Source organism: Atheta coriaria, unplaced genomic scaffold, assembly GCF_025399875.1.
Source record: "Atheta coriaria isolate IRGN ID8LTWV9N9 unplaced genomic scaffold, Caltech_Dcor_3.1 hic_scaffold_1_pilon, whole genome shotgun sequence".
Classification (NCBI taxonomy): Eukaryota; Metazoa; Arthropoda; class Insecta; order Coleoptera; family Staphylinidae; genus Dalotia; species Dalotia coriaria.
Window position 1 is genome coordinate 5,388,102 of NW_027045443.1, and position 13,663 is coordinate 5,401,764.

The 13,663-nt window shown below is 36.2% G+C and overlaps 1 protein-coding gene and 3 long non-coding RNA genes across 4 annotated transcripts; 3 read left to right on the forward strand and 1 right to left on the reverse strand.

The window, feature by feature from the left end:
- Positions 1–171: 171 nt before the first annotated feature.
- Positions 172–1,077, forward strand: LOC135804134 (NADH dehydrogenase [ubiquinone] 1 beta subcomplex subunit 10-like). Its single transcript, XM_065317905.1, is given in 4 exon segments — positions 172–361; positions 485–682; positions 685–759; positions 822–1,077. Coding segments are annotated over 4 exon segments (492 nt in total). The 5' UTR covers positions 172–270; the 3' UTR covers positions 950–1,077.
- Positions 1,078–1,385: 308 nt separating this feature from the next.
- On the reverse strand, positions 1,386–2,269 carry LOC135804144 (uncharacterized). Its single transcript, XR_010550983.1, has 2 exons — positions 2,150–2,269; positions 1,386–2,076 (listed from the first exon to the last, which is right to left on the reverse strand). It is a non-coding gene; the product is annotated as an uncharacterized lncRNA (long non-coding RNA).
- A 34-nt stretch (positions 2,270–2,303) lies between these two features.
- Positions 2,304–5,734, forward strand: LOC135796171 (uncharacterized). Its single transcript, XR_010549254.1, has 3 exons — positions 2,304–2,510; positions 4,681–4,718; positions 5,558–5,734. It is a non-coding gene; the product is annotated as an uncharacterized lncRNA (long non-coding RNA).
- Positions 5,735–7,167: 1,433 nt separating this feature from the next.
- On the forward strand, positions 7,168–11,997 carry LOC135790394 (uncharacterized). The gene is made up of 2 exons (XR_010547753.1): positions 7,168–7,212; positions 10,976–11,997. It is a non-coding gene; the product is annotated as an uncharacterized lncRNA (long non-coding RNA).
- The last annotated feature ends 1,666 nt before the right edge of the window (positions 11,998–13,663 follow it).

Consider the following 13,663-nt stretch of genomic DNA (forward strand, 5'->3'; position numbering starts at 1 on the left):
CATTACACATTCATATTATTGACTTGTATTTTCTACTTAATAAATACTTTTTAGTTTAATTTAATTAAAAATAACTTATTTCTATGTAAGTCATCATATTTTTACATGTTACAATTAATTACAGTTGTTTTATGTAAAATAATTTTTAAAATTCTAGTTTCTAGATGTGCGCTACCAACAATACACCAAAGTGAAGTCTGTGAAATCAGTCAACATTAAAAGCAGTCCCTGTTTCATTCGGAGGAAAAACATTAGCAAAAAATAGTGAAGATGCCGGACTCTTCACATCCTCGCAACGTCATCGAGAGTTTCTTCCACACCGTCTACGCGGTTCTAGAAACGCCGGTGGTTTTCGTCCGAGGTAAGCGCTTGAAAACGGCGAAAATTTACTTCCTTAACCTAATACCTGCACAACCTCCCTGTTACCTAACAGCTCCCGACCGAAAACCATGCATTTTTGGCTGAAATTGTTATCAATCCCCAGAGAAAATCGTCGTGCCAAACCAGAAGAACTACCCATGGTACCACCAGAAGTTCCGACGAGTGCCCAACATTGATCAATGTGAGACAGATGATTTGGTCTGTTATTCTGAGGCAAACATACAGTATAAGAGAGATCGCTTGGTCGAATCTGAAATCATCCATATTTTGCGCCAACGCTTCGAAAATTGCGTGATGTACGAAACCCTGATCATCTCACCAAGTGCAAGCACGTTCTTGAACAGTATCGGGATGCAGAGACCAATTGGTTTATCAAATGTAAGTGAAAACAGTAACATTTTCTAGTGAAATTAAAGGATGTTTTTTTATGGTTGAATTAGATGGCGATTTAGGAGGTTATCACGATGTTAAGGCGGCATATATGAAGCAGAAGCATAGATTGATTTGGGAACGTCGTCACGGCGAAGTCGGCACCGGTATGAAAACTGAGGAAGCTGTTGGGGAATAGAAAATTATGTTTTACTTTCACAATAGTCAAATGCATTGTACAATATTGTAGAAATATGAAGATATTACCTGATTATGTTATTGATATGACAATGAGGAAATAATACAGAACAGAATGATTAAATTGCAGTCAAGATTGAATTGTTTTTTTGAAGAAATCATTGAAAAGTAATGCATGACTTGCTTATAAAGTTTTGATTATTTTTTTTTACTTAATTGTGTGAAAGAAGATTCTTTTTCATGGTGATGGTGATGGTACATTGTCTAAAATTACAGCTTGGTTAAATTAATATTGCTACACACAAATTTCCACAAATTGCACAAACACGTAGGTACTACATATCAAAATGCCAAATGCAGTAAACACGAAAAATACCACAATCATACGCGTCTATCATAATACACCCCACATTGCAATATAAAAATAAAATCAAAAGTCAAAGGATAAAAAGTCACGTTTAATATTGAGCTTGAGTTGGACCAGAAGTCCAAGTCATATTAGTATAAAGTATTCTGTATTCTGCTTATTCTTCTTACTCTGATATATACCCTACGGCGACGTGAAGTTCTTGAAGACGTATACGTCCGTACAAATTCATCGAGGAGTCGTTTAATTTCAGACCTATTCTTGGACGTGATGGTAAAAAGAGGGCAACGTTTACCCCCCTGCTGGAATATTGCACGATGAACGACTACTTTGGCTTGCCCAGGGAGCGGTTGTGGTATTCTTGGCAGTGGTCTTGGAATTGTTTTTGGGGGTGGCATTAACCTTCTTTCTTCATCATACTGATTATTCGTCGTTGGGGGGTTTATGGACGTCGTGTTAGTCGATGGTGGTGTGGTCTCTATCTCTGCGTTCTGGAGCTGGAGGAGTTCAAAGTCGAACTGACTGGCCATAATGCAAGGTGTGTCTAATGATTCAGTTGTGGGAAGATGAGTTAAGAACTCGTCCAAGTTATTAAACTCTTTTGTATTGATGGGCCAGGAGGAATTGCCTCTTATTGACATTACAGGCTCAGAAGGTTATGCAGGTCATTGCTAGGCATTCTGACAGAATTGTCAAATTTATGGCAAGCTAAGATTTTATAGCCGGGACGCACGGCGGTGTAATATATATAATTATATTTGCTAAGATTGATCAAATTTTTAAAATTAATCCCAATTTGAAAAATAACATACTAAATACCACTCTGATACTTACACTACAAAATAAAGCCGACCCTACACGCTTGTCGTTGTTCGTCGGGTACGAGGATAAACAAGTTTTTATCTCTGTCGCATGTCCGCGCTGGGCTCGTGCTACGGACGTTGGAACATTTCAGTCTGCTCTTATATGCACTCGGCTGCGCACCTTTCTTTCTGTCATTTCAATCAAATGAATTGCATTACATTTTATCAATTAATATCGGCAGTTAATGACAATAGACGTGTCCAGTGTTTTGATAAAGTTGAATTACGCGTGAAATGAAAACTCATGTGTTTGTACATTAGTGATCTGTGGCTATTGGATTTTTCGATGCTGAGAATTGGGATAAAAAATATGTTCCTATTGATAAGTCCGAGTAAGTATAATTAACGTTTGTCCATGACGAGATTTTACGGGAGAACTGTGGATCAAAATCGCACTTGCTTCCAAGTCCGTTGTCCGTCGGAATGGACTTGATAAGTGTCCAGCATAGTGCGTGTTGTAGAACAATTGCTATTTCTGTGTCAGTACTTTCCGTAATTATCCGATGTACTAGTAAGTTTGTAAACGCTTTCATACTATAATTATATTTTTATCTTAAATCGCTTGTAACGGCAGTACCGTAGTAACTCAAAATTGATGCGTGCCGTCGGATGCATTTTCAGTCTCACTGCAGATTGTGGGTTATTTCATGTCGATCGTAGGTTTAATTGCACGTATTTTTCGCAGCTCTTTTGATTTCTTAATTCTACAGTCGCGTTAACGGATTTTAGAAATTTGACAATTAATTTTTAAAAGTAATATATGCGTAAACGACGATTTATATTTACTTTCACGTGTGTGGAGAAGATGCCATCGGCCGGCATATTTCTTCAAAATGTTGTTGTATTGCTATTACGACACCTTCTATTGCTTTTCAGTCAGAATTTGGAATTTTCTTATTAAATGCAATAATTTTCTGCTTGTATCACCGTATGTATTAGGTACTTTTCCTTTCTCTGAAGTGAAAAACTGACTAAATTAGTTGTGTCTGGGGGTGTTCCTTTTGTAGGTGCAATTTTTTCTAGACATATTTTTAATTTTTACCTAATGGAGATTTTTCCAATCCTTCATATAATTTGATTGTTTCAGCTTTTTGCCATTTCTCATGAAATATTTGTATTTTTTCGGGTTTACGCGCGATTTAGGCGGCTCACTAACTTCAGCGCGGTGTTTAGAGATGCGGAATTAAATTCTCCATTGGGTGGTATTTAGCACCATACAAGGGCAGCGGTCGAAGTGACTCGTATTCAGGGCACCGTACGAGGGTAGCGGTAGAAGTGACTCGTATTCAGGGCACCGTACAAGGGCAGCGGTAGAAGTGACTCGTGTTCAGGGTACCGTACGAAGCTAGCGGTAAAAGTAACTCCCATTCAGGGCGCCGTATGAGGGTAGCGATAGAAGTGACTCGTATTCAGGGAACTGTCAAAAATCGTGGAAATAATTTATCAAGCACCTCCCCCCCTTGCCCATTTTTTTTATGAATTAAAATTTCATCTCATAAATTTCCAATTTAACTAGCTTATTTTAGAGAGAATTGGTCGTAGAAAAATTGAAAAATTGCATTTTTTGCCCTTTCAGTCGCGTTTTTAGACATTTTACACAATTAAATTAAATTATTTTATTTATTTAATTATATCATCTGATAGAGAATTTTTCAATCTTCCGTAATCAACAATTTTCTGGTTGCTATCTCTTTTAGTTTAGATGATATGCGTTGTCGAATATCGTCCATAAATACAATTAATTAATAATATAATAATAATTATAATAATATTATAATTAGATTCAATTATTTTGAATAAGTATATCTTATTGACTTCTACATTTGAAGTTTTGAGTTAGGTGTAAAAATTGCTATTTGTTTAGATAGGGTGGTGCATGCGCACTCTCGTGTACGTGTGATACACGCACACGGCCATTTAAGTGCGTGACCACTCACTGACACATAGGCAATCGCTCACTGCCTCATATGTACGCCACACTTTTTGAATCGCTTTGTATTTTCTGGAGGTACAATAAAGTATTCTCAGGTAGCGCAACGATGCATGTTTTAACTAAAAATATTCCTGCGAGTGAAAGTCGACGTGCACAGTTGTGATGCCGGCACGCAGCTCTTACTTCGTGCGGCAGATAAGAATACTCCGTCGAGTATTCGTGTTTCTCATTGTAAATTCGGTATATCGCGTTATATTTTATTGAATTTAGTGTTAATTGCCGTGTTTGGTCGTTCGGTAAATATTTATCGCGCATTTTCGCGTGGATTTCTGATCGGTTGTCGTCGGACGCCGGCCGGCAGACGTTGTGTGTGATTATAAATAATATTTTGGAACTGTGCGAACCATTTTTGACTTCTGCACAACTCGTTGACTCAATGTTATACCTGGTACAAATACTAATTTAAATAATTATGGAGAACAAGACGAAATTTATGGCAAACTTTGGGTTCCGCCCGAACTCATTGTCCGAAATTGTGTAACTAATGTTGTGTTTCTTCTTTATTTCAGTATCTACTCACATTTGATTTGCGGTGTTCGATACACTGGTAAGTAAAATTTTTATTATTCATTGTATCTGTTTTTCTGATTTCTTACAATTAGAAAATTGATATCTTTTGCATAAATCTTTGCTTCAATAAAACTCAAACTATAAATCATAATTTCATGATTTAAATTTTAGTTCACTAGCATGAACTAAAAATCATAAAATAGAACTGTATTAGTTTCGAATCATATCAGCGTTTGTGTATAAACCACTTTCTTATCGCATTCGCCGTGCGAGAAGCTACGCGTAAGTCGCGCATGCAGCACATTTTAGTTTAGTTCTTATCACAGATATCGCCATCGACGCGCAGCCGGCTTTGCGCATCTATTGCTTGTACCTGCGGGGTTTATGCAGCAGACACAGGGTGTGAACTGTCGCATCTTTGCGTGCTCAGTTTCGGCATGCTCTACTGATGCATTGCAGCTAGTTTCGTGCCGGCCTCTGCCGTATCCAGACGTAAATCGCGCAACTCGTTTTGGTTGATCAGACTTCTATTTTCAAAGTTTGCATTATATTCGGCCATCAATCGACTTAGTCGTAATATGCATCTGCAGTGTTTTCCTAATAAGTAATTGTGCGTTTAATATGCATAAATGTTATTTTTTGCTTCCTTTTGATGTTTATATTTCAAATTACATTGCTGCGGTTTTATTGTCAGTTATTGTGGGACGTGGCCGATCGCTAGATCAATCGGAAACCTATTCGTGCTTGAGTAAATTACTTTTATCTGACCATTGCGATACTCAGCACAGAAAGTTTGTTTTCTCCCATGTGTGAATATAATATTATCATATTGTATGAAATGTTTTTGTTTTAACTTATGTTTTCTTTTAATTACAGTACTTGCCGTACGCTTGCAATCCGAGGAGCGCTGCATTTGTAAGTTTATAAGTAAATTATATTATTCGGTTAAAATGTTTTATCACATTTCACCTGCGTATTGCAATAGCCCACGAATTAGGGGGGCCGTATAAATTTCACATAATGGTAATATGGAAAACGGATCATATTTCGGAAAACCTTTGTAAAATTCTGATAGCGCAAGAGCTAAACCCCTTCAGCTTATTTTATAGAGAATTGTCCGTAGAACTCTTTTAGTTGACGAGATATTCGCAATTGTTATAAATCGTCAAAAATTGAAAAATGTAATTTTTAGCACTTTTAGTCGCGTTTTTCGGCTTTTTACTGTAAGAAATATAATTATTATATTTTTATCTGATAGAGAATTTTCCAGTCTTTCATAGTCAGCAATTAGTTGGTTGTTATCGTTTTTAATTTAAGAGATATTAATTATCAAAAATCGTCGAAAAAAGTATCTTGGCAATTTTTCTTAAGAATTAAAATTTCATCTCTCAGATTTCCGCTTTAAATAGCCTATCTGATAGAGATTGGTCTGTAGATTAAGACGCTGCGATCAAATCCTATTTATCTCTTTTAATTTACGAGATATACGCGATTGAAAAAATGGTCAAAAATTGGAAAATGTCACTTTTAGCACTTTTAGTCGCATTTTCGGCTTTTACTGTAGAAAATATAATTATTTTATATTTTTATCTGATAGAGAATTTTCCATTCTTTAGATTTCTAATTTAACTGTCTTATTTTATAGAGAATTGTCCGTAGATTAAGATTCGGCGATTCGTTTCTTTCTATCTTTATCGCATTGAGGTTTTAATCATTATAATACGTCCTACACTTTCGACAATGTGTTAATTTTATTGATAAGTTGATCATGGAAGGAAATATACGGCTTATTTTTATATTTACCGACAATCGTGGGTACGAGAATACTTTTGTACACAATACTGCTATCTGCGATTTGGTGTAAACAACGTTTTCAACGCATGTGCCCCGCGCGCTGTCTCCAAGCGCCGCATCAACTTGCTGCATGCAGCGAAGTCTAGTGTAGTTTAGATCACAGGTAATGCAAATTCGCACACAAGGTCGCGTGCCTTCGACGCGCCGTCTATGCGCACCTCTTGCTTTCTTATCATATACTGTCCGTCGTTGTTTACACAGTTTCGGCATGCACTATCGGTGGTTTGCAGCCAGTTTCGAGCCGGTCGCTGGTTAATCCAGTCGTGTTTTGAGAGACTTACTCGTATATCGTTTATTATTATTCGGACTTCAATATTCTAAATTTGTGTAATACTCGAAGATCAATCGACTATTTATTTGTACTTCGCAATTATAGTAATTTGTTTAATTTTCGCAAATGCCGGTTTTGATCGCGTTTGTTATGTATATTACAAGTCACGAGATAGTAGATTTGATAACATTCTTCACTCGGCGTTGTGTTGGGTGTCGGTTACTAAATTAATCGGATATATGTCGCCCCCATTAAGAAAGATCCATCAGGCTCGTGTAAGTATTGTTTTAACTAAACAGCACAGATTGTATATTTAGTGTTGATTGTTAATTATAACATAATTAATTAATGTTTACGTTTAGTTACAGCACTCGTTATGCCTGGCAGTCCGATAATCTGTACACTGGTAAGTTTATAATTCAATTATATTTTTCGGTCAAATTTTAGTAGTACTCGTTGCGCTAGGAATTGCAGTTAATTTGTTATAAGTCGCGAACGCAGTGTTACAATTAGTTCCAAATAAATTTCCTAAATGGTGAATTTAATTCTGTATCCCCCTGTATAGAACTTTATTGCCAGAAAATTCCGTAACGCAAGTTATATTGAAAGTTGTGTGTTTGCGCCGTAGTACTCGTTGCGCTAGGAATTGCAGTTATTTTGTTATAACTCGCGAACACGGTGTTACAATTAGTTCGAAATAATTTTCCTAGATGGTGAATTTAATTCTGTATCCCCTGTATAGAACTTTATTGCGAGAAAATTCCATAACACGAGTTATATCGCAAGTTGTATTTCTTTGCCGTAGTATTTGTTGCGCTAGGAATTGTAGTTATTATGTTATAACTCGCGAACGCGCTGTTATAATTAGTTCAAATTAATTTTCCTAGATGGTAAATATAATTCTGTATCCCCCTGTATAGAATCTTATTGCAACGAAATTTCGTAACGCGAGTTATATTAAAAGTTGTGTGTGTTTGCCGTAGTACTTGTTGCGCTAGGAATTGTAGTTTTTTTGTTATAACTCGCGAACGCGGTGTTACAATTAGTTCAAAATAATTTTCCTAGATGGTAAATTTAATTCTGTATCCTCCTGTATAAAACTTTATTGCGAGAAAATTTCGTAACGCGAGTTATATTGTAAGATGTGTGTGTGTGCGCCGTAGTACTCGTTGCGCTAGGAATTGTAGTTATTTTGTTATAACTCGCGAACGCGGTGTTACAAATTGTTCGAAATAATTTTCCTAGATGGTGAATTTAATTATGCATCCTCCTGTATAGAACTTTATTGCGATAAAATTCCGTAACGCGAGTTATATTGAAAGTTGTGTATTTGCGCCGTAGTACTCGTTGCGCTAGGAATTGCAGTTATATAATTTTCCTAGATGGTGAATTTAATTATGCATCCTCCTGTATAGAACTTTATTGCGATAAAATTCCGTAACGCGAGTTATATTGAAAGTTGTGTGTGTTTGCCGTTGTATTCGTAGCGCTAGGAATTGTAGTTTTTTTTGTTATAACTCGCTAACGCGGTGTAACAATTAGCTCGAAATAATTTTCCGAGATGGTCAATTTAATTCTGTATCCTCCTCTATAGAACTTTATTGCGATAAAATTCCGTAACGCGAGTTATATTGAAAGTTGTGTTTGTTTGCCGTAGTACTTGTTGCGCTAGGAATTGTAGTTTTCTTGTTATAACACGCGAACTCGGTGTAACAATTAATTTTAAATAATTTTCCTAGATGGCGAATTTAATTCTGTATCCCCCTGTAGTGAACTTTATTGCGATAAAATTCCGTAACGCGAGTTATATTGAAAGTTGTGTGTGTGTGCGCCGTAGTACTCGATGCGCTAGGAATTGTTGTTTCTTTTGTTATAACTCGCGAACGCGGTGTTACAATTAGTTCGAAATAATGTTCCTAGATGATGAATCTAATTCTGTATCCCCATATATAGAAATTTATTGCATGAAAATTCCGTAACGCAAGTTATATTGAAAGTTGTGTTTGTTGCCGTAGTACTTGTTGGGCTAGGAATTGTAGTTTTTTTGTTATAACTCGCGAACGCGGTGTTACAATTAGTTCTAAATAATTTTCCTAGATGGTACATTTAATTCTGTATCCCCCTGTATAGAACTTTATTGCGAGAAAATTTCGTAACGCGAGTTATATTGAAAGTTGTGTTTGTTTGCCGTAGTACTTGTTGGGCTAGGAATTGTAGTTTTTTTGTTATAACTCGCTAACGCGGTGTAACAATTAGCTCGAAATAATTTTCCTAGATGGTACATTTAATTCTGTATCCCCCTGTATATAAATTTATTGCAAGAAAATTCCGTAACGCGAGTTATATTGAAAGTTGTGTGTGTGCGCCGTAGTACTCGTTGCGCAAGGAATTGTAGTTTTTTTGTTGTAACACGGGAACGCGGTGTTACAATTAGTTCGAAATAATTTTTTTAGATGGTGAATTTAATTCTGCATTCTCCTGTATAGAAATTTCTTGCGTGAAATTTCCGTTACGCAAGTTATATTGAAAGCTGTGTGTGTGCTCCATAGTACACGTTGCGCTAGGAATTGTAGTTATTTTGTTATAACTCGCGAACCCGGTGTCACAATTAGTTCGAAATAATTTACCTGGATGGTGAATCTAATTCTGTATCCCCCCGTATAGAAATTGATTGCGTGAAAATTCCGTAACGCGAGTTATATTGAAAGTTGTGGGTGTGCACTGTAGTACTCGCTGCTCTAGGAATTGTAGTTTTTTTGTTATAACTAGCGAACTCGGTGTTACAATTAGTTCTAAATAATGTTCCTAGATGGTGAATCTAATTCTGTATCCCCCGGTATAGAAATTTCTTGCGTAAAAATTCCGTAACGCGAGTTATATTGAAAGTCGTGTGTATGCGCCGTAGTACTCGTTGCGCTAGGAATTGTAGTTTTTTTGTTATAACACGCGAACCCGGTGTTACTATTAGTTCGAAATAATTTTCATAAATGGCGAATTTAATTCTGCATCGCCCTGTATAGAACTTTATTGCGGGAAAATTCCGTAACGCGAGTTATATTGAAAGTTGTGTGTGTGCGCCGTAGTACTCGTTGCGCTAGGAATTGCAGTTATTTTGTTATAACTCGCGAACACGGTGTTACAATTAGTTCGAAATAATTTTTCTAGATGGTGAATTTAATTCTGTATTCCCCTTATAGAAATTTCTTGCGTGAAAATTCCGTAACGCGAGTTACATTGAAAGCTGTGTGTGTGCGCCGTAGTACTCGTTGCGCTAGGAATGGTAGTTTTTTTGTTTTAACTCACGAAGGCGGTGTTACAATTTGTTAGAAATAATTTTCCTTGATGGTGAATTTAATTCTGTATCCCCTGTATAGAAATTTATTGCGAGAAAATTCCGTAACGCGAGTTATGTTGAAAGTTGTGTATGTGCGCCGTAGTACTCGTTGCGCTAGGACTTGTATTTTTCTAATACAACACACGAACACGCTGTCACAGTGTATTCGGAATAATTTCCCCAGATGCGGAATTTAATTTTGACTCTTTCTGTATTTGAATTTATTGCAAGATAATTCCTTTTCGTCAGTTATAGAGAAATTTGTGAATGTGTGCAGAAGAGTGCAGAAGTATATTTACACATCTTTATATTGCAATTCCAACTCTGCCCATTTATCGGGGTTTGTGTATAAACAACTTTTTTATCGCGCAAATTGCATGGAACTAGTTCACATGCTGAGTGTGCACGCTATGAACGTTCGATCGTTTCAGTCTGTTCCTATCGGCGCGCGGCGGTCCGTCTTTCTTATTTTCATTTCAATTCAGTGAATTGCATTATGTTTTATAGATTAAAATCAGCACCTAATGATAATAGATGTGCATTGGGTTTTGCTATTGATTTGCGCTCAACATTTAAAAAACTCGTGTCTTTAATTGTGTGTTAGTGATCCTTCGGCCATTAGATTAGTTTGATCCAGAGAATGGGAATTAAAATTATTTATATTTGTGTTAATTACCAGAACGTGTAATCAACATCTGTCCTTGCCAGAATGTAACACTTTCTGTTATACGCGCATAATATTGCTTGTAATGCAAGTCTATTATCCGACGGGATGGACTTTATTAGTTCACAGGGTAGTGCGAGTTCTAAGACATGTGTTTTTATTTTGTTTCAGGGCATTCCAAGACTACCCGATATAGGGCTAAGTTTGTAAATATTATTGCATCATTATTACATTTTGTTTTATAATCGCGTGAAGTGAAAATATCGTTATAGTTTAAAATTGTCGCGAGCCGTCGGATACATTTTTGGCCTCGCTGCAGAAAGTTGGTTTTACTATATCTATTCATCTCACATTTTTCTGTTATTTTGCAATCTTTATTCTGTAATCACGTTGATACTTCTAGTAGATTGACAATTAATTACTGTCCGTAAAATGTATATAATACGCGATTTTAATGTTTCCTTCCGCGCGTGCGTGCCATCGGTCGGCACTTTGTTTAGATATTGCGTCGAAAATATAAGAAAATATAATTGTCACCTTCTTAATTGTTACTTTCCCTTCCTTTATTTTTATGCCATGCAGGGAAAAACGGGTAACAACTTAAATTTTCTTTTAGTTTTCTTCTAGCGATTTAGTATTTACTTCTAAATGTAGTGGTATTGGTGTTGTGTTGCCTTCTTTTGCATTTTCCTTCACTTTCCATTGTGAAAATTGTTACATTTTCCTGCTCCCTTATCAAAACCTGGTAAATTCCTGATATTTTTTCTTCGCCAGACCATTTTCATTTTAAAATTGGCATTTTCTTTTGACAACATCCTATATATTTGTTTTCCTTCATTTCCAATCAATACTTGACCAATTTTTTGTTTTCAACTGTTTTCTTTCTTGAACTGTAGATTTTCTTTTGTAACACCCTGTATATCGCTTTTCCATTCTTCGAAAAATGTGGTAAGGTTATTATTGCAAGTTTCCTTTGGAAGTATGATTTTTCTTTTGGTAACACCCTGTACATTTGTTTTCCGTGATAAATAGTTATTTTCTAGTGCCTATATGTTAGTGTTTATAATTTGCTACTTGCCTGTTTGTGCGCGATGATGCAGGTCGTAAGTCCTGTTTCAAAATGGCGACATGTATTCTGTTGACTTGTAAAATATAAACTTGTATTTTATTGTTAATAAATAAATAGTAAGATATATTGACTTCTTTGATTTGTGTACCCCTTCTATCATTTCAGGCCCAGGTCTCTAAGAGTTCTCCCACTCGGGGATGATCCCACTATAAAAATTGTTAAGGTATCTTGTATGATTTGTGTTCTCCATCTTTCATTCCAGCTGCAGGTCAGAACTTGAGGGATTATTTTTAAGTGTCCCTCTTGAGGCGACTTAAAATTAGAAATATTTTACAAGTCCTTAAAAGGATGTCCTTATAAGGAGTTCCTCTCTCTGGGGTGATCCCCACCATAAAAATTGTTGATATGCCTGAGTATTTCGGGGATGAAGCGCAGAGACATCGTAGCTGTAGGATGGGCCGGGAGCAATGGACGCATCGAAGCAGTGGGAGATCGACCTGTGACTTTATAACGACACGTGCCAAAAATTTAAAAATTCCGTCACCCCTAATTCTCTTTTCTTCTTATACTCTTCTCTCATGTTGCTCTCTCTCTACTCACTTTCTCTTCCACCATCTTCTTCTACTTATTCCTATTGTTGTCCGTACTCTGCAACTTACATCTTCAACTTATTTCTAACATTCGAATCTATAATTTTATGGTATGCAACCCACATTTCTTAAATTTCTTATTATTTAATAAAACTTCTTTCTACAACTGAGATTCGAACCATGAACAACGAATCCCTAGCCTGCTAGCATAGACACATGCCAGCTGAGCCACCGAGCTCTCATATCAAAGCTTATTCGTTTCAGGTATAAATGTTGTTGATTTGTTATCATTTTAAAAACAACAGCATTTATGTACCTGTTATTCGCATTTCAAACACGTACTATCTAATGTGGTCTTTAAATCTAATTCTGAAAACAACAAAAAGGAAAAACATATACAAATATACAAGCAAATGTAATATTAAAAGAATAGTTTATTGCAACTCGTACAATCAAAAAAGTACATGTGGAAATTGAAAATTATTTGTTAAAATTGAATTATATTTTCAGAGTATTTACTTATTCTGTTCCTCGATTTTCCGTAACGTCTGATAAATTCATTTCGTCCATGAAACATCTTCACTAATTAATTCATTCATCGAATGTTAATGTTGCAGTTACTTACGTGCACTTTCTCGATTAAAATGTTCCACACGGGGGCTAACAGTGTTTAGTTTCACAAATTAATATAATTACGCAAATAAAACCACTGGGACAGGCCTCTTAGCCGACGTAAGCTCTCCGACGCCCGACGGCAAAAACGTGTGCACATTGTAAAACTACATAATTCTGACTTCCACGCGTGGTAATTCATTAACTGCATGTCGCACTAGTCCGTTAATTCTAAATGTTATCTTTGCTGATCGATTCTAATTCAACTACCGACTGAAAATCACAAGAAACGCACAAACTAGTTACGAAGATCGACTTGTGAACAAAACACGTGTGTACCGAACAACATCGCACGATCGACTAAAGAAGGAAAAGATATAGCTGGCTACGTGAACGAAGCAGATACGAAAATGATAAGAATTTCGATACTCACAATTGAATGCGGGCACAATTGTACACCGAGGTCACGTTCAACTCCTTGACATCTAAAAACAAACACAAATCAGATGCGCTGTGATTCGTGACTTTAATTCATTTTTAATTCGCTAAATTAACTAAAACTCGGACTGAACAAGAGAATATAATTTA